The sequence below is a fragment of the Periplaneta americana genome, chromosome 11 (genome assembly GCF_040183065.1).
Source record: "Periplaneta americana isolate PAMFEO1 chromosome 11, P.americana_PAMFEO1_priV1, whole genome shotgun sequence".
Taxonomy (NCBI): domain Eukaryota; kingdom Metazoa; phylum Arthropoda; class Insecta; order Blattodea; family Blattidae; genus Periplaneta; species Periplaneta americana.
The window spans coordinates 82,675,956-82,697,353 of NC_091127.1; the positions used below are offsets into that span (position 1 = coordinate 82,675,956).

A 21,398-nucleotide genomic window follows, 5' to 3' on the forward strand; every position below is an offset into this window, starting at 1 on the left:
TTAGAGAAATCAAAGTAATAAGCCTTATGATAGGAACCAGAGGAACTATTCCTCATTTCGTAAAATTATTTTGGCAAACACATAATCTAAGACTCAATAAATTAACCCTTTCAGTCACGACATTTTTCTAATGGAAGGATAAATCCCATTTTTTGCCAGTCATCATTTTATAATACTAAAGATATTTGTACAAAGTTAGAAAAAGATAGGTTTTCTATTTTGGGAGATATGGGGTGTGCACAATTGTAGACAAAATTACTCAATGTTACCAAAATTCAGTTTACTACAAATGTGTACATATTTTACATTGTTTGTTCACATAAAGCCAACACTTATTTTCAAATCTGATTTATAATTGAAATCAACTAATTCTAAAAACCATCTCAATCATTTTTTGCCGTGGAAGTCGGTAAAGCAATTTCTATCTTTATTCAAAGATATATGTTGCATTTATGGCATCGCCAACGTGACTTTCCTGTACAGTTGCTGTTTTTGCATCTACCTGGAAAAGTTGCCTCACTGTGTACTGGCAAATGGTTTACAGCATCGAATCTCACCTCATCGATTGGCCTTACTTCTGTTTTCAGGATTTTTGTAGTTTGAGATTCTTTCGGGTCGATGTTCGAAGCTCGGCCTCTTTTGGTAGGTATCTTCTTCCCTTGCTTTATAAGAGCTTCTCCAACCCTCATTCTAAAATGAAGGAGATCCAAAGTCTTGTTCTTATGAATACCCAACTTTTCTGCATCTGCTTGATACTCAAGCTAGCTGTTACATACCGCTATATCCACAGCATGAAAAATTAGTTTCAATGTCCATTTTCGAGTTTTCATGAATATCTTGTAGAGGCTAATGAGGAAATCAAGTTTATCCACTCTACCCATTGATTGATTATACAATTTCACTACCTTTGGTCTTGACACATCAATATACTTTTTGTTTTTGTTGTCCCATCTTCGCACCTTGTCTGTGTCTCCAATACCAACAAAGTTGGAGGTCATAAGTACAGGCCTATTATCTTGCCATTTTGTGACCACCACATTACCATCGCGGGAGCAGACCTGATCACAAAAACCCCGATTTTTTTTAAATCTTTGTCAGAAATTAGAGGTGGGTTCCCAAACCTGTTCAATCTTATAGTACCAGCTGCTGAAATCCCTTTCATTTTTAGCGCTTCAAAAATATTGTAAGTAGAAAAATAATTATCGAAATACAATTGGTGACCTTCAGCTGAAAGTCTATCACATAAATGGAGTACAACAGAAGCTCCAAGGCCGAATTTATTCTTCAGTGACTTTTATTTCTGTAGTGGCACCCTGATAAAGTATAAAATCATAAGCAAGCCCACTTTTTCCACACAGTAAGAATAATTTGATTCCCCAAGGATTGGGTTTTCCTTTCATGTATTGTTTTACATCAAGCTGGCCTTTGAAAGGACAAATTTGTTCATCAATATATACTTCATGTTCTACAACAAGTTCCTTACACCTAGTTCTCAGTGAATCATATAAAGGTCTAATCTTCCAGAATCTGTCTGTTGAATCTATTGGTTTATCTAAAATGTTGACACAATGGAGAAACTTCCTGAGTTTGAAGAACCTATTGACTGACATATTGTTTGTAAAAATGTTTACCCCTAATGCTGTGTCCCAATACATTCTTAAACGGGGGAATCTTAGACTACTGGCTATTATGTGTAACCCAAAGAGAGTAGTAAGTTCATTCAAATTGGTTGCCACGTACCTACATTCTCCAAGTTGTTCGCATATCAGTCATTCCACGAAAAGTGGGAATTGTAGTTAAAAATATAAAAATTAGAAAGAAGTATTATTTCATACTACAAATAGTTTAAAACACATTAAATTTTAAGGTTCCACCTTGATTTCCTCAATTCTATAGAGGCAAAATAAGTTTTAGGCACCTTTCTTGTAGATGTTTGTCATCTCTACAAACTTTTCAAACATTGAAATAGGAATGTATCTTGAAAAATATGTTATTGGATAAGGTAAGTCCAAAATGTCATCACCACCATTATTAACTTCCCAGATTGGGATGGTTTCTTGGAATAATACACTGCGCCGCCACTGAATTTTGTCTTTTGATGTCAGATTCATCCAATCATATTCATCCTCTGCCAAAGGTTCATTCTCTGGTTGTTGATTATACTCAGCATCAGCTCCTGATTCTGCACCATTATCTTCTCTTGGATCTGCATCATCTGCACCATTCTCTTCTGTTGGTTCTGCATTATCTGCACTACTTTTATTCTCAACTCGGTCATATTTTTCTGAAAAGAATAATACATGGCCTATAAGTATGATATATACAGTATACGCACTGTATATGAATAAACATAAACATAAAATAAATAATGTTTAAATACTAACCAGACACGTTATTGGCTTCAAACAATACGTCATCACGTTCTTCCCGTTCTCCTTCACTCTCAAGCCCTTCGAGTTCGGAACGGTCGCCCTCATCAATCAGATCTAGAATTTGACTTGGTCCTAGCCCTGTTAAAAAGGACACAATAATTAGTTACACAAACATTCATTTAGAAATTTCAAAACACTAAACGATTATACTACCAATAAAATGTAGAAAATAAAGTGGGGTTATGTTTTCCCTTGAACATACACCACACAGACAGTATGTCTACAATTGTGCACACGGTATTTTGTACTGTAATTTTACATAAAACCGGAGAATTTAAAGCTAAAGTAAACAATTTAATTTTAAGATGCAACATATGTGTTAATGTTTTAATAATTATTTTCACGTAATATACTATATAAATCTATAAATAGCAAAATATGTAACAGCTTACCTTTCCTCCGTTTCTTACACGGTTTCATGGCTAGTTTGTTTCCCTTGAAGTACACCAAATCGTCCATAGATCGCATCACAAGTGATATCAGTGAACACAGTAACACTGGACCAATATATAGACACAGTGAACAAGAGATTACTACATGGAATACTAAATTTTATATGGCATTGAAAAAGGCATCTACAATAGCTCTTCTAAGAAATCATTGTTACATCTGATAGCTTTAAATTTTTACATTTTTCTATTTGTATAGTAAAGTTTATAATAATAATAATAATAATAATAATAATAATAATAATAATAATAATAATAATAATTATTATTATTATTATTATTATTATTATTATTATTATTATTATTATTATTATTAATAATAGTGTCCTCTATCTGACCACGCACTCTAGTAATCCAGAAGTAGTAGTGAGTCTTTCTTAATATCCGGGAGAAATACATCTCTTAAGCTTAACCATCTTCTCGCGTGATTTTTTTGTCAGTTTACCGGAACTACTTGCATCGACCACGTAATGTCGGGACCTTTGGCTAAGAGCGTCAACGCTCTACCATTGAGCTATCCGGGTTCGTTACCGGTCCCGGAACAATTATTCCCTTGAATATTATGCATAACATTTGCTGATGATATGACGTTACTACCAGAAGAGGAGATGATACTAAGGAATATGCTACTGGAGCTAATTGATAGATGTAAGCAGTATGGGATGAAGATGCAAACAAGACGAAAACATAGTTATTGGAAGAAAAATAAGGAAGGTAAAATTGCGAATTCGAAATTAGGTAGTGGAACAAGTGAACAGCTTCAAATAGACGTACTTGGGGTTTACTATAAGCAGTAACATGAGCTGCTGCCAGGAATTAAAAAGAATAGCAATAGTAAAGGTACCTTTTGATAGAAAAAGGAGCATATTCTGCGGATCTGTGGAAAAGGAATTAAGGAAGAGACTAGTGAAGCACTTTATATGGATTGTGACATTGTGACAAAACATTTACTTAATTGGAAGTGAAGAGTAACGACTATAAGTATTTGGAATGTGGATATGGTGAAGAAGGGAGCGTTTGAAAAGGACAGAGAAAACAGAAAAATGAAACTGTGCTAGAAAGAGTGGGCGAAGAAAGAATAATGCTGAAACTGGTGGGGAAGAGAAAAGGGAATTGGCTGGTTCACTGACTAAGAAGAAACTGCCTATTAATATATGCACTGTTAGTAATGGTGAACGAAAGAAACGTTCGTGGCAGAAGAAAATATCAGCTGATAGGCAGCATTAAAATGTAAGGATCGTATGTAGAGACTAAGAGGAAGGTAGGAAATAGAGAAAATTGTAGAATGCTTCCAATGCAGTACCTGCCCTTGAACAGAAAACTATGAATAAATTAATTACTCCTACAATTCACTGAGTCGTACTATCGCCTTAATGGAAGTGATTTAATTTTCTACATATTATAAATGTACACCTATCGGCAAAAAGAATGGGCCGACTCTTGGTCGATAGAAATGCTAAGTTCTATCGCGCGGTTCACTCGTGTAAACACACGCACTGCAAGGCATTGCTGTGGTATCTCTTCATTGAAAGTCATCCGTCTATAATGTAGAGAACCTTATGAGCTGTGTGTGGCCCAGTGGTAAGATATCTGACATACTTACGAGAGTTTGTGAGTTCGCCTCCCGGCACGGTAATTTTTTTTTAATTTTAATTTTGAATTGATTTATTAGTTTAAATGTGAAATGGTATTTGTTAACAAACTTCGTTATGCCTGACTTGTAAAAATATTATTGCCCACCACCTGTGGGCTATTAATAGGTGAGACCTGACCTTTATAAACAAAAATACTTGTTTCACATCCTAAAATACCGGACGCATATCAAACACAAATAGATAATTAAATTAACAAAAACAAACAATTTGTTAATATAGGCCTATTAATAAAAAAAGATCTGTAGTGGGGATTAGTATCTCGTCCACAAATCACCTGCGTCAACAACTGCCCTAATTCTGTGCAGCATGGAGTCCAAAAGATTATGGAACAGGTCTAAATTCTTGGCCACCTCCTTCCACGCATCTAGAACTCTGTCCCACAATTCCTCAGGTGTCCGAACGGGTGGTTGCTCTGCCCATTTGACAGCAGCCCAAAATTTTAAATCGGATTCATAACTGGTGATTTTGGAGGCCAGTCGACTGGGTCGACATCACGCCTCCTCGTAAACCATCTTTGAATCCGGTTGGCGGTGTGTATCGGATGATTATCCTGCTGGAAGAAAAGTGTTCCTTCTGGATATCGTTTTCGGGCGGAAGGGATCATTACATTTGCCAAAATGTGTTTGTAGACTTCTGCCATAAACCAACCGTGGATGCGTTCCAGAAATCTTGCCCCATCATATGACATCCACCCCCAACGCGACCCTCACGCAACCCGACCTGTTAAGTCGTCTCACGAAGCTTTCATCGTATCGATGGCCATCCATACGATAAACTAGGGCAGGACTATCGTTGCTACTGGAGACAATTACCTCGTTGGAGAAAATGACATTTCTCCAATCGAAGTCCTGTCGGAGAGTAGCATACGCAGAATAACCTATGCGAACCAGGGCAATGAGTTATTGTCTCTCTGCCATCTTCAAGCGTATTGACGAGACAGAACGTTGTATTAACAGATAGGAGTATTGCTTGAAAAAGAGAGAGAGATTTATTATTTATTAGAGTTTGGGCATATTCTAAGAGATATCGCCACATAATTATAGCTTTGCGAGACATATATGATAGCAAATTTGTAATTAAAAAAGGAAGATTGTGGGAGGTTCGAACCTTGAGCTACTACTATTAACTTATTCAATAGACCAATGCTCAATAGACCAATGCCGTAACGACTTACGCTATTGTGACTGTTAATATCGTTTTGGCACAATACGTGGTGTTCCTGTTCATATTCGCTTCGGTTGATTTTGTATTTATCAATTTTATTATTATTTCACTCTTCAAGAGCCCTGATGTATCTAGAATCAACTCTACATTCGATTTTATGACATATTTTAGACTCTTAAACAAAATAAAGCAAATTTAAATGGTTTAATTATTGTGTTACCTGGTGAACTACGGCTTTGACGAGACGAGCATGCGCAATGTTATGTGTCTGGAACTTAATAAATTGTCGCCGGCTCATTCTTATTGCCGTTAAGTGTACGTAGTAGATATAGTGAAAGTAGTGTAATATTGCAAAAAATTATTTTTGGAAAATCTCACGATAATGCAAGTTCCCATTATCTCTGATACCGGAAAAGTGTTTTCCGAATGCTGTTCTGTCAGTTTGTTCGTATAGGTCTGTCAAGATACTCGCAATGTGCAGTACGGGAATAAAGTTTATGTGGAGGGGGTAGGAGTAGAAGGGAAAGTCGGGCGTGTGTCTACCGAGTTCAAGTTAAAGACTAGCCTGTTCCCCTATAATTCGTAAGTAGACTCATCCGATCTCGTGCGCAGCTTTGTAGGAAGAGTGGGGGAGTGTCTGGACATAATGCATGAGCTGTATGTCTCTTTGTCCCTCTGTGTCGAACGATTTTTCAAAACTACTGAGCGGATTTTGTTCACATTTTGTATACCAGTATTCTGGAAACTATTCATCCGACAATTAAACATAAAACTAAAAACTGTCGGGGATATGAGGAAATCTCAATGACTGCATGTAACTTCCATACAAGAATTAGGGTGGTAATACGATTTACTGTAAGGTTTAAGTGAGTCTAATAAATGGACTGAAATAAACTATAACAGTCAAACCTGCAATAATAATAATAATAATAATAATAATAATAATAATAATAATAATAATAATAATAATAATAATAATAATAATAATAATAATAATAATAAAATAATAATAAAATAATGGCCACCTCTGTGGTGTAGAGGTCAGCATGCTGGTTTCTTACGCAGAGGGCCCGGGTTCGATTCCCGGTTGGGTTGAATTTCCTGGTTGAGGTTTTTCAGGGTTTTTCCTCAACCGTGAGGCAAATACCAGGAAATTCGGACCACAACATCCCTGAATATCATCGGTCTCATTCATCACCAAAATCATATTCATAACAAATCAGTAATACAGTCGCCATCTAGTTCACAACAATAGAACCAATCTCAATAATAGTACACAGGCCTTCGGATTCATCCAAAAAAATTAACTTGCGATATGACCAAAGATGTTAAAGCGAGTTCGATAATAAAGTTTTCTTTCTGAACATACGAGTATTTTAATAATTGCTTAATTTATATTATTTTTTTCTATTTATAAATTTATTTACTTAAATGTGATAAAACTTATAAATACTGAAAAATACAAGTGGCTTATTGTGAGAAGTCTTATTATCTTATTTGTTAAATACCCAATAATAGTGTGAGTGAATTTGAAGGAAAAGCTGTGGGACTAAACATCACCTACCTATAAGAAAAAACATTAGTGACTGCTAATCATTTAAGAAAGAGCGACCTTCGTATGCTTTGCCGTTTTATCTCACTTCAAATTACCTTGCTAGGAAGGTGTAATTTCTGTGAGCAAACATACGACTTCCGATAACTAGAGCCTTCACAAAAGAAAAATATAGTTATTTTATTTATCTCTATTTCTTTAACGCGAAGGGTTAAACTAATTTTAAAAACGTGTACCACGATGTTGACATATACTTTCTCATTACATGTTTTACGACTTCCATATGAATCCAGTTCATTTGCTGTATTCGAAGGATATTACTATTCATTGTATATTTTCTGGAACGAGATATATAATTATTTAATATGCATCCAAATAAGATGAACTTTTGTTTACTGGCTTGCATACAAAAACAGTGATTCACTTACACACAGGGCCGCCGAGAAGGGGGGGCAAAGAGGCCAAGTGCATATGGGCCCGTGAGCATTGGGGGCCCGTCAGATTAAGTGAGTCTGATTACTTGTTATTATGACGAATAAGTATTCACAGATACATACCGGTACTATAAAATTTTGTAAAAGATTTGTTACATGAATCTGACATATTAACTGACAATAGTAGAATTAATACAAATTACCACTCCATTATGTAAATGTTTAACTTTTATGTAATAAAATATCGGTTTCCCAAGTTAACAATCATCGACACGACACTTGAAGGCTCTGGGATTTGCCTGAAATATGTTCCCGTCGCTTGTACGTTCAATTGGCTTGTCCTCTTAACTACCAACCCCTGCCAGCCCACCACAATATGCTAGTGGACTCTCCCAAATCCAAGCCGGAGGATTACGTTTCCTTTTCAGTAGGGCCTACATAGTATGTTTCGTCTTTTCGTTGTCGTGTTTCTAGTAAATTCTGTTCATTAGTGTTACCAGTGGACAATGGACAAGTAGAAGCATAAATCAGGAGCTGAGAAGCGCAAGGAGAGACAGAAAAATTGGAAGATATTAAGAAAGGGAGTAGAAATTTGTTTGAAGTTGGTGTGAAATTGAGCGAACTTGGAAAACTAAAAAGTAGCAGACAAATTGTGTCATTGAATGTGTTGTTTGAAAACAAGAGCCTTTCCGAAAACAGTATTACAGTATTTTCAAAACTCAAGAATGGAGAATGTGTTTCCAGAGACTGGCTAGTGTGGAGTGAAACAAATAAGGGAAAATAGTGCAGTGACTGATTTGTTTCACTTCACACTAGCCAGTCTGGGGAACATATTCTGTATTCTTGAGTTTTGAAAATAATACTGGAAAGGCTCTTGTTCCGTCACTTAGAAAGTTATTAGGCAGGTTGGGGGTACTTTTTCGAACAACGCATTCAATGACGCAATTGAAGGGTACACGGTAATAACGAATAATGTCCATTCAGAATAATTTTGAGATAAATGAAATTTAAAGTTTGAGGACTTGAAATGTATAGTTTATTGTTAACTTACTGTTATTTTTTATCACACAAGAATGTACCATTATAAAGCAAATATGTGACAAAATATTGTTTTGATTTCATGAATTACAACAATGCAAAACTGCAAAAAGTCTACTTTGCTACGTTTTATAAACGGGAAGAACGAACAATGTCACAATTTAATTGAATATTTGTTGGGAATAGAATCAGGCATAATATTTTCAAACAATGTAGCACATGTTTACTTTCGTGTAGGGTATCCTTTTTAAAGGTTATAAATATTGTTGACCCATTATAAATATTTTTATCTTTGAGTGTTCATTGTTCCAAACAATTATTGAAAAACAAATCTACAAACTAATCTATTTGCACTGAATTTTCCATTGTGAATGAATAGATTGAACTATAAAATCGTCTCATTCACTGTTATTGACTTCTTGTGACTCGTCATTGGTGGGAGAAAGACTGAAATATTCTCTAGCAGTTGGAGAACAAACATTTTTCAAAATTTGTAATTCCTTGTACATTGCCTTGTAGCTGTTTACAGTTTATGAATGGTTTGGCTTCCTCCTAGAATTCGCAATATCTTGCCTTCTGTCATCGGGTACTTCACACCTTGCTCTCTGATTGACAAATCCCATGTTTTTGTCACATTCCATGTACGAGTGACCTCGAGTGGGAAATGTGATCCACTGAGCATCAAACCTCTTCTTAATATGTACTACATAATGACAAAATCTAAATACCGTAAAGTTCCTATTTTGTCCGGAACAAGAATCGTAGAAGATACGGAGTTCATCAACGCAGCTTGGTACAATATTCATACAGTGGTGCTATAACATAGAGCAAACTTCCTCAGAGCCTTTACTTTAAATATGTTGGTCATACATGTCTTCCTGTTGACAGCGTATATATGTTACAAGAATAAAAGGGCAGCTGTCGACGATAATAGCCCTCAATAGTTGAAAAGTTTGGAACTGGTAATTCTTTTGGAAATCCATGCAGATAGCCTCTTTATACACTGACTTCCTGGATTTTAGACGTGCAGCCTGTTTTACTTCGTAGAACTTATGTCCTTTTCTCTTGTGCAATTCATTCTTTCAAATCAAATTTTGTTTCTCCTTCTCAAAATTATCTAATTTACTTGCATCTTTTTCATTGGAAATTTCTGATTTAATGTGTGAAATGTCAGCTAATGTTGTATTTAGTGACAAAAATTACTCTGTATTGCTCGTAAGACACAGGGTTCGCAAGAAATTTTTCTAAGTGTAACTTAAGCAGCTTAGAAATATTCAAGTCCTCTGGAAAATACTACCTTCGGCTATCGTGACGAGATTAGTGGACTTTCTGACCTCTAAGTGACTGAATGTGCTGACAAATTTTAGATAAAATCTCTCCTTTCATTTGGTGAGCCCTGTTTTAACTCTTGTTTCTGTATGGGCTTTTCCAGTAGTAGTCAATGACGTTTTCAAAGTGACTAAACGTCTGCCTGTTACTCCATGTAGAGCAATTGCTTTATAAACGGGAACATCAGTATTTTGCCCATCTTTGTTTATTCGCATTTTATATATATAAGAAAAATTACGAAAATCAGCTTCGGCTTGTGTTTTTCTGGATCTTCTTCTTTGCACAGGAAGTACTGAAATTAGTCCTGAAAGGTGAGCATTTTGAGTGTCATATGATGCTAATTCATTGAAATGTTTAATAAGATCGCTTCTTTTACTTTGGCTTATTTTCTGAAAACACGGAAAACGAGAATATTTACAGTCTTCTCCCATAACATAACTCATAGCACGAATTTTTTATGCATCTGTAACACGTCCTGTAAATTTTCTCTTCCTTGAATTTACAGAACATGGAATGGGTCCGGATAATTAATTTTCTCTAACGTCAGATATTATAAAAATAAATTGCACTAACCACAAACACTACAATATGTACCATAAAAGTATAATAAAGGAAATAATCAATACCCTACCACAGACATCTGAACACTGGAATAGTACAGCTGTTTGTATTATGCTCACAAGTAGTTCTAATGAAAATTAATGGAATTTATTGTCACATGGAATAACAGCTAAACATCATACAGTCATTTAATAATAATATTATTGTATAATACAGATTGTATTGGCATATGTAAAAAAAAAACCAACCAGCAATGTGCTATGACTCTAAGATCAAGTTTGTAAAAGCTGTCTGCATTAGTTTCTGTGTTTAAAATGGACATTGTTCGTTCTTTCTTGGGATGGATGTGACATTGTTCATTCTTCCAAAGTATACAGAAACTTTAACGCAGAATACTGAGGACAATTTTCGTTCTTACATAATACCAATGCAGCCAAATGAAAGTACTCCCCTTCTACTATCAGATGGCACTATTAACTCAATTTCGATTTTTGATGGACATTGTTCGTTATTCCCGTGTACCCTTCAATTTGTCTGCCACTTTTTAATTTTCCAAGGTCGCATATTACTTGCCATGACTCAGAGTTAGGAACTGGTGTGGGTAAATTTGTTTCGCTTGCACATATTAACATCATTTTTACTATTGTTTGCTTGTTCTGATTCAATACTACTGTTATCAGAATTTTTTTCTAAACAGTCACAACCATCAGTATTCACTTCTAAGCATGAACTGTCTTCATTTTTGACAACCTGAACAGACGGGCTTGAGATTGGTTTACTTTCAGCACCTTCACTAGCAACGCTCAATTTCACAACAACTTCAAACAAAATGAAGGAAATAAAAATGTATTCAGAGTAACAAGTGTCAAGAAAGACTGAATAACCTTGGCCTCCTTAGTCTGGAAAGTGATCTTACTAGGTCTTTAAATTTTGATGATATAATTAATGATTTTGCATCGATGAAGTCAAGGAGAGTTGTTTGCTGATGTTGGCCTGCAAGTCAGAAATTACAGCTGTTTAAGAATAATGTTTTATGAAAACGAATCGAAAAAAAGAACAACGAAAAGACGAAAGTTTCGTCACGAAACATACTATGTAGGCCCTACTGAAAAAGAAGCGCGATGACTATAAAATATTTGCTAAATGTTTTTAATGTAACAAAAGTGTATATTTTTAGTTTCGTATTTGTCTAAGGGGTTATTTTATTTATTTTGCGAATAATTATTATGGTAAGAATAATTGATAACTTGTCATTTTTAACTTTTTTCAACGGGGTCCGAGCACAATATTGCACAGGGGCCCATTAATCCTGTCGGCGGCCCTACTTACACATAACAAAGGTGATTATGACAATGGATGATAATCTTATAAAAAAGAAGACATCTTCTCTACGAAATGACCTAGTGTCTATCTGGATTGGCCTGGTAAAAGAGGATTTTTTTGGGATTCTGACACAGTTCGCAACGGAAAGTAGATAAATATAGTAGTATGCATAATCATTAGAGTGTAGTTGGAAGGCCAGAGGGAAAAATACCTTTGGGGAGGACAAGACGTAGATGGGAGGATAATATTAAAATTAATTTGAGGGAGGTGGGTTATAATGATAGAGATTGGATTAATCTTGCACATGATAGGGACCGATGGCGGGCTTATGTGAGGGCGGCAATGAACCTGCGGGTTCCTTAAAAGCTATTTGTAAGTAAATAAATATATATGAGCCGTTCAGAACAGAAGTGGTGTAAGTTAAAATTGGGTAATGAGGTTTAAAGTAAAAATTCTGTAAAATATAGCAAAGTAGCTATTTATATTCAATTTATTTAAACTATTAGTAGGCTATTCAGTGGATAGGACATATTAATTGCTATTTTGCGCTGTATTTTACAGAATTTTTACTTTGAACCTCATTACCCAATTTTGACTTACACCACTTCTGCTCTGAACGGCTCATATATTCATTAATTTCTTCCAAACATGATCATGTGGGAACATACTGGAGAACTCATTTCACTTCTCTCTTCATCTTAGGCAAGAAACAAAATAAAAAATATCATTAGGTTAGGTTTCTAGTTCATAGTAATTTTGTGTGTTTAATTTCAAATAAGGATATATAAATTCTTCATAAAGTCATATCTTCTCATATGCATAATTATTGTATATTGAAATTCAGATAACTGATTATGAACAATATCCGCCTAATAGTTCAGAATATATCTCCGTACTGAGACGGGCGAACAGACAGACAGATGGCATATCCAAAACCACTTATTTGGAAGAAGTAGGAATGGTGAAAACATGTATTTCCGAGAAAATTTCGGAATCTATTTTTTTTGCAGCTACAGAATACTTTCTCTAATTACAAAGTAAAAAATTATATATATATATATATATATATATACATACACGTGGCTTTTAAGGAATCCGGAGGTTCATTGCTGCCCTTACATAAGCCCGCCATAGGTCTCTGTCCTGTGCAAGATTAATCCAGTCTCTATCATCATATCCCACCTCCCTCAAATCCATATTAATATTATCTATGTCTCGGCCTCCCCAAAGGCCCTTTTCCCTCCGGCTTCCCAACTAACACTCTATATGCATTTCTGGATTCGCCCATACGTGCTACATACCCTGCCAATCTCAAACGTCTGGATTTAATGTTCCTAATTATGTCAGGTGAATAATACAATGCGTGTAATAAGTTTGTGGAAATATATTTTCGCCCAAAGAAGTTAACTAACTGAAGGCATGGTACTGTAGATAGTAACTACTAATTTTTACAGTTTTATCACCTTATCTACATAGGTACTTCCATAAAAATTAAGCATACTGTCCTTCATTATTACCAGGGAACGGATTTATATGGACTAAAAATATATGAAATATGTAAATATATATGTAGTTATTTTTACCAAAATATGGAATTAAATATGGATTTTTACCAAAATATGGAATTAAATATGGACTTAAAATTATAAAAAAATGACTATGTACGTTAAATATTGGTACATTTTAATCAAACTAAACAAAAAATATAATGGACGTACCTTATCTTCCAATGTAGTTTCAACAAAACACAATTTTTATTGTCTGTTACCATAACAATAGGTTACAAACATTTCTTTCAAGTGCTGAAAAGTGAATCTTCTTCTATTGTCTCTGAGGATAGATTTATACTGACTAAAAGAGCGTTCGACGTCACAAGAAGTAACTGGTACATAATTCAATTTCACAATGTCTGCTGGGGATAAGTCCAAGTTAATCTTCACTGTTGATTCACCACTCATCACAGCAACAACCTTTTGTAGTTCTTCATATCCAGGGTTTTTTGAAAGTACAGTGTCCACCTTAGCTCTTACTGCATCTGCAACTTTACCTCTACCACGATTCAGTTGTTCCACAGTACTATTTATAATTTCAAAACTTTCAGATAGTGAAAGGTGCCTATTTTGGAGACTTTTGAGCGTTTTTATGATGCATGAAAATATATGCTGAATGTGAGCTAAGTCATTCTTCACACTTATGTCACAGGTAACTGTTTTCGCAGTATCAATTGAGACTGCATCTTCAGAGTCCAATGCAAGGAGAACATTGTTAATAGAGTCTATATGTTCGGCATAATATTCAACTGCTTCTAGCCATGTACCCCATCTAGTTAAAATTGGCTTTGGTGGCAATGGAATTTCAGGGTACATTTCTTTCAACACGTTAACTCTACTGGGAGCTTTGAGAAATACTTTTTTCACTGATGAAATCAACAAATCTACTTTAGGGAAATTGTCTCTGACCACTTCTGCCACACGATGAAATGCATGCGCCACACAAGTAAAATGAGTCAATTTAGGATATACAACAGATAATGCTTGTCCAGCTTTGACCATATAAGGGGCAGCATCGCTAATAAAGAATAACACATTATCGTACATAATACCCTTTGGCCACAGGATACCCATAGCTTCGTTGAACAGTTTAACTATAGTTTTGTTATTGCACTTTTCTAGAACATCACAATGTAAAAGAATTCGTTCAGAATATTGTTCACTTAACAAACCGATAACTACATTACCAACAAGTCTACCTTCTTTGTCGGGAGTCTCATCAATGGAAACCCAAATTGAACTATCTTTAATTTCATCTCTTATCTTCTGTATTGTCTCATCGTAGATGGATGGAGCATACGTCTTCCTAAGTGTTGACTCATCCGGGATTGTATGTTGAGTATATTTTTCAAGGAATTCCCTGAAGACCTTATTCTTTAGTTTGTAGAGAGGAATATCAGCAGAGATGAGAGAACGGCACAGGTCGATGTTAAACTCAGATCTTACATTCGATGTTGTTGGTTGTGTTAAAAACAATTGTCTCTGCTTGGAATTTAGTTGTTTGTTGGCCTGATGTTTACTAGTTGTAATGTGTTGTTGCACCAGGAACTTTTGTGTAGATGATACTGCACACTGACACAAATTACAAAATAATATTTTATTGTCAGTTGATAAACCATCTTCTTTAAATTCTGAAATGTAACTTGTTAGTTTTGATTTTAAATTGACTGAATGACGTACTTTTGGCATATTTACCGTCTTTATAGTATGATTTACAAAACTGAACCTATGTGTACTCTGACTGGCATTTAACTGTTGAGCTGCACAACTGAAGTCTGTTAAAAATTTTAAATTAAATTAATACAGTTTTGTAACTTACTTTCCCATTGTTGATAGGACTGCTAATTTTCAAATAACTCTGATGTTAAAGGGATTACTGAACATGTGTTTAAATCTCTATTGTTGAAATGTATTTTTAAAAGTTAATGGAATTTTGTTTTGTTTTATTGTTAAACCTAATATAATATGGACTGTTTTATATGAAATATGGAAAATATATGGAAATTAACGAAAATATGTACTAAACTCTAAAATATGGAAAAATATGGAAAATAAAAGTAGGATTTTTCAACCCTACACATTGTGAAACATAAAGATAATGCAAAATATAAATTATATTAGCTTTATAAGTAAATATGTATTTACATATAAATCCTTTCCCTGATTATTACATATAGTGCGGTCAAGGGACGAGCCGTATCGGAATTAGGTCGCTGCTTGTTATTGTTAATTTATTTTGAAATGTCCTATTCAGAGTGACGTCTCAATGTGTGTTGTCATCAGTTTGAAGTTAAATAACACACCTGCCAACTTTCGTGCATAATGCGCGAGTCATTCGTAATTTAGCTTACGATTTTCACTCTCCAGCATTGTCACGATAATCTCTGAGATTTAGAGATGTTTAATTTCGTTTTCATCCCATATTATTATTATTATTATTATTATTATTATTATTATTATTATTATTATTATTATTATTATTAATATTATTATTAGTATTATTACGAGTATTATTATTATTATTATTATTATTATTATTATTATTATTATTATTATTACGAGTATTATTGTTATTATTATTATTACGAGTATTATTGTTATTATTATTATTATTATTATTATTATTATTATTAGTATTATTATTATTATTATTATTACTGCTATCTACTGATGTTCCATGTATTACATACATACATACATACATACATACATACATACATACATACGTGTTCTGCCCGTGGGCAGGTCTTTCACTGCAAACCCAGCATTCTACAATTTTTCCTATTTCCTATTTTCTGCCTTCCTCTTCCTCTCCGCCTATGATCCACATATCTTAATGTCGTCTATCATATGATATCCTCTTCTATCCCGAACTCTTTTCCCGTTCACCATTCTTTCCAGTGCATCCTTCAGTAAGCAGTTTCTTCTCAGCCAGTGACCCAACCAATTTCTTTTACTCTTTCTGATCAGCTTCAGCATCATTCTTTCTTTACCCACTCTTTCCAACACAACTTATTCTGTCTGTCCACTTCACACGCTCCATTCTTCTCCATATCCACATTTCAAATATTATATTTTTTTGTGGTGTGTGAGTTTTTTCTTCTAATCGTAAACATTTACTTATTACATTGTTAAGTATAGAATTTATTGTTTTAGTATTATTTCTCTTCATCTCGTCGTAATGTCCATGTTTCTGCCCCATACAATGCCACACTCCACATAAAACACTTCAATAGTCTCTTCCTTAGTTCTTTCTCCAGAGGTCCGCAGAAGATGCTCCGTTTTCTATTAAAAGCTTCCTTTGCCATTGCTATTCTCCTGTTGACTTTCTGGCTGCAGCTCATGTTATTGCTTGTGGGTCTGTATCACCAAGGCATGGTGCGTCCTCAGGTTGCGGATAGAGGAGACGGCCCCCAGCTATGGAGGGCAACTGCGAATATATTGAATAAGTAATCGCGGACAGCCGATAAGGGATGGTCCTTCAGCTTGGGGATTAGGCGAAAGGCTAACAACCCATCATCGTAATAAAACAGCTTGTTACGAAACCCCAAAATAAGACTCTCAATAGGACCGATTCTCTGGCTTGACCACAGCAAAGAGAAGGATAATATTATAATGTATTTGAGGGAGATGGGATGTGATGGTAGAGACTGGATTAATTTTGCTCACGATAGGGACCAATGACAGGATTATATGAGAGCGGCACTGTACTGCCCGCAGTGGAAGCCGTAAGTAGGCCTGTACGCCCTCTCGCGATCTTGACTCGACCTGGCGGAGTCTGTTCTATCTTCTTCGCGGGCTTGGATCATATTACGTTTCTGATTAAGGCGATGTACAGGCCAGTTACTTTATGGTGACAACTCTGGCCTGGCGACGCAGTGGTTTGGGCGAGTTCACTGTTTGTTCGAAGGGGTGTTCATTTTAGTCTTCCCCTGGCTGCGCTAGCGGTCACATCTCGGGAGCGTTAGTGTGGGCGTACAGTCGCTCTAAGGACGTACTACATCATCACTGTCTTGTATATTACAATTTAGTGTGTTTGTTACGTACATTTCATTTAGTTACTTAAATAATTGTAGTGCTTCTGTTTTGTATTGTTTAGTGTGTGGTATTTATTGTCTAGATTCACTGATATTTTCTGTTTGTGAAAATGCTGCCTGTTAGAAGTAAACTGAAAGGTCGGGTATTGCATTCGCAGTCGCGAGAAGTCGTGAGCAGCGTGTAGCGCTTTATGAAAATAGCGTCGGAAGAAAAAACGTAATAAATGTTGGAAAACTTGTAGCAGAGTTTACCGCTGTGTCTGAGAGCTGTGTTAGCCAAATAATAAGGGAGACTAAAGACATTGATAAAATCTGCGCCTAAATCAACTGTGGACAACTTTAATGAAGCTGTCATAAGACAAACCATAGCACGAGTTCTATATTTCACAGAACAGCGGCCCACACTTAAAAAAATATATATATTATTGAAATTGAAAGACTATGGACTTTCAGGGAGGTATCTCGACTTTGAGGAAAATTGTTATGAAATTAGGATTTTATTAGAAAAAAACACAAAATAATCGCTAAATTCTGGTGGAGCATCACAGCATTAGGGCCAAAAGTTTGCAGTATTTGAGGAAAATAAAGAAGTACAGGGAAGAAGGCCGCTCCATCTTTTACATGGGTGATTATGATGATGATGATGATGATGATGATGATGGGAAGGGTAACAGTGAAGCACTGATGAACATTACCGGTATTTCCGCATAGTATATTTCATTGTTAATTAGTGATTAACTGTTAAATATAGTGATTCGATTGCTGCTCATTGTATTTCCACATTAGTGTGTATTAGTGACTATTGTTCCGCACTGCTGCTCATTGTATTTCCACATTAGTGTTTATTAGTGACTATTGTTCCGAACTGCTGCTCATTGTATTTCCACATTAGTGTTTATTAGTGACTATTGTTCCGCACTGCTGCTCATTGTATTTCCACATTAGTGTTTATTAGTGACTATTGTTCCGGAGTATGAAGTGAACAAAGTCACAGAAGCTCAAAATTATGCAGACGCTGCAACGTGAAACTTCATTTCTGATATGACCATATTTCCCTCCCTCCATTCGCTCCGGCTCGGATCGGTCTCCCTCCCACAGTCGAACCTTCTCCTTTCTCGCGTCGACGAGCTGTCACCATAAAATAACTGAGCTGTACTCGCTGACACTGTTCCTGGATTGTTTCAAATTTAACACCCCACAGGAAATCATCTTACAGGGCGTACTTAAGCCCTGGGGCATAACAAAGATCTTATGACAATTTTATTCCGAAATTAGTTCTTGTTTCTTTTGATAAGTAATATATTGTGCATTTTTTTTACAAGGAAGTCAATTGCTTTCGTATAGATCTCAATTGATTGAAAGTAAAATTTAAATTTGTTACTATCTATGGTAATGTGTTTATAAAATACGTCAGTGATTTCTTTATTGAGATCCTTTTATATTGGCAATATTACTTACATATTGTATTGAAGCGATCTCGGTAATGTTAATTTGTCGTTTTTTGTGCTTAAATTGAGATATTCTGTATCATTGGGTAGACTTGTCAACGATTAAATTGTAGCGAATGGTGATAGTTTATAATTATTATTAGACTCAGAATTTTTCCGTTTTGTTGCAACATTGATGTTATCATAATTTTTATTAATGATGAAGTTAGATTATTACTATCTAATCTATTCAACTTAGCACTTAACTGATCTCGTTCCTAATGCTTATATAAAGACTAGAAATATACTACGTAGTATAAATATTGCTACTTGATTCTCTTATTTAAAAACCTCTATAATTTGGTTTGAAAATTTTCCACTCGGAGATGTAATTACGTAAGCAATGTAATTAAGAACAAAATCATGAAAATAAATCATAAAGAGACGATTTGGAGTAAATCGCTACTTTGTTTTATTTTTTCTCAAATATGCATTATTATTTTATTAAAATTATTATATTTCACATGTGTCAAGCCTGGATTAACTGATTTCTAAGTAAAACATATGAGCAAAACCGTCTACATATACAAAGACATAGGGCATGCTGGAAACAATTCTTTCGGTACACAGATGCATAGGTCGCACGAGCATATTTTCACAAAAACGTGGAACTCTGCTTCTAATACATCTTTATTTAAAAAAATAACATAAATTGGTGATGAATTCAATGTCTGATGAGAAGATTTTTCCGTGATTTTATTCTTTGCGTTAGAATGAAATGGTGGACTATAGATAGTATGTATGCCTTCAGAACTTTCTTTCAGAGGAAATTATTAGTATGTGGATAATTAAGCCTCCAGTAGAAAATTTCTGCATATAAATAATATGTTGCCACTTAATGATGTCATTTTTTTTATTGGGTTATTTTACGACGCTGTATCAACATCTAGGTTATTTAGCGTCTGAATGATATGAAGGTGATAATGCCGGTGAAATGAGTCCGGGATCCAGCACCGAAAGTTACCCAGCATTTGCTCGTATTGGGTTGAGGGAAAACCCCGGAAAAAACCTCAACCAGGTAACTTAAAGATGTCATTCGAACGGCTATTAACGTATTCTTTCTTGGTCGTTGCGAAAACAAAACAAAGGATAATTTTTCTGTAAATATTAATTGTGTGAGTAGAAATTATGTCTCCATGAAAATTCTTCGGAAATAATTCTTGATTCGGACTATATCTTACGAGAATTAATTTGTGAAATTAACCAGTATGAAATTACAGAAAATAAAGAGATGGTATTTTTATGTTAAAACATCTCATTTTACGTTTTCGTGAAATTAAATAGAATGGATGCTTAAATTTGTTAGTATTCTGGTGTTCAGCAGGTAGTACTCTGCACAGACGTAAGTACGAGTCAGCTGAGTTCAAGCTCCCTGTTCATAGGTATATTGCAGAGCGGATGACAGTTCAGTACAGGGTATTCGAAAATCAACTTACAATGTCATTTACAGTTTAGGAATACCATATGTTATTAATTTGTGGAGAAAGTCGTCGTAATTAAAGTGAGGCAAGAAGGATATACAGTCATCGTTTTTGTCAAAAAAAAAGTTACTTAATCGGCGAAATTTGTAGTAGTTTCTCAACGATTTTTAGAAACTAGGAGTCTCCTACTCCATTTTTAAAATTACTCAACCAGAAATTTGTTTAAAAAATGATAATGCTTTACGGAAGCGGAAGAGATTAAAATGTTGCATTAGAAAAAAAGTTGGTGTGATTTTGTGCAGAAACCATTATTGTTTATTTTTTAGACGTACAATAAAAAATGTAAATTTACCATAACGTTCTATTAATGAGATTGAATGTTTGTATTTGCTGCTCGTTTTATGTAAACAATAGTAATATCATGGTCCGCTCCGCATTAGAACAGAGCATTTGTGTTGTACCGGTATGTCTATACCCTCTTGAGCTGTACTGTGTATTTATAAACTTCCTCCTTCTCATCCAGCAACGTTGAAAATGTCTAATATTGTAAACTTTAATAATTAGTTAAATATTGCAGTTAGAAAAAAAATTGTAAGGACATTTTTCTTCCTTATGACATGAATAATCATCAGTTAAAATAATGGCACTTATACCCCTTACACCCTGTATATAAAGTAGGTTATATTTACGAATATAAGAATATAAAGCGTTTATATTTCAAGTATTGCTTTGTATTTATTTAGGAGCAGAACTGCGACGTGCGAATCAAAATGTGTTTAGAAGCTACAACGCGTGCTTCCCAGCAAATGGGGAGCCCTTCCAACATAGACTTTGAGAAGGTAAGCATTTTTTACAATTTGAAATTGTAGGAAAAAGCTCCCCGTTCCACGTTTTATCTTGCGCGTCTACCCCTCTGTGAGCTGCGTGTGGGAAGCTGCGCTGTTCAATGCCATATATATATTCAAT

General features: G+C 34.9%; 2 protein-coding genes across 2 annotated transcripts in view; both read right to left on the minus strand.

Annotated features, from left to right (window-relative positions):
• LOC138709155 (synaptic vesicle glycoprotein 2B) overlaps positions 1-21,398 on the minus strand; it is a 342,436-nt gene that overhangs the window by 282,209 nt on the left and 38,829 nt on the right. The window lies entirely within an intron of this gene.
• The window catches only part of LOC138708532 (uncharacterized), a 39,185-nt gene continuing 19,085 nt past the window's right edge, over positions 1,299-21,398 (minus strand). Inside the window, exons 2-4 of the mRNA XM_069838647.1 lie at positions 4,811-4,948; positions 2,385-2,510; positions 1,299-2,284 (exon numbers count right to left, since the gene is read on the minus strand). Of these exons, the coding sequence (XP_069694748.1) occupies positions 1,911-2,284; positions 2,385-2,510; positions 4,811-4,948 (638 nt within the window). The 3' untranslated portion in view covers positions 1,299-1,910. The remainder of the gene's footprint in view (positions 2,285-2,384; positions 2,511-4,810; positions 4,949-21,398) is intronic.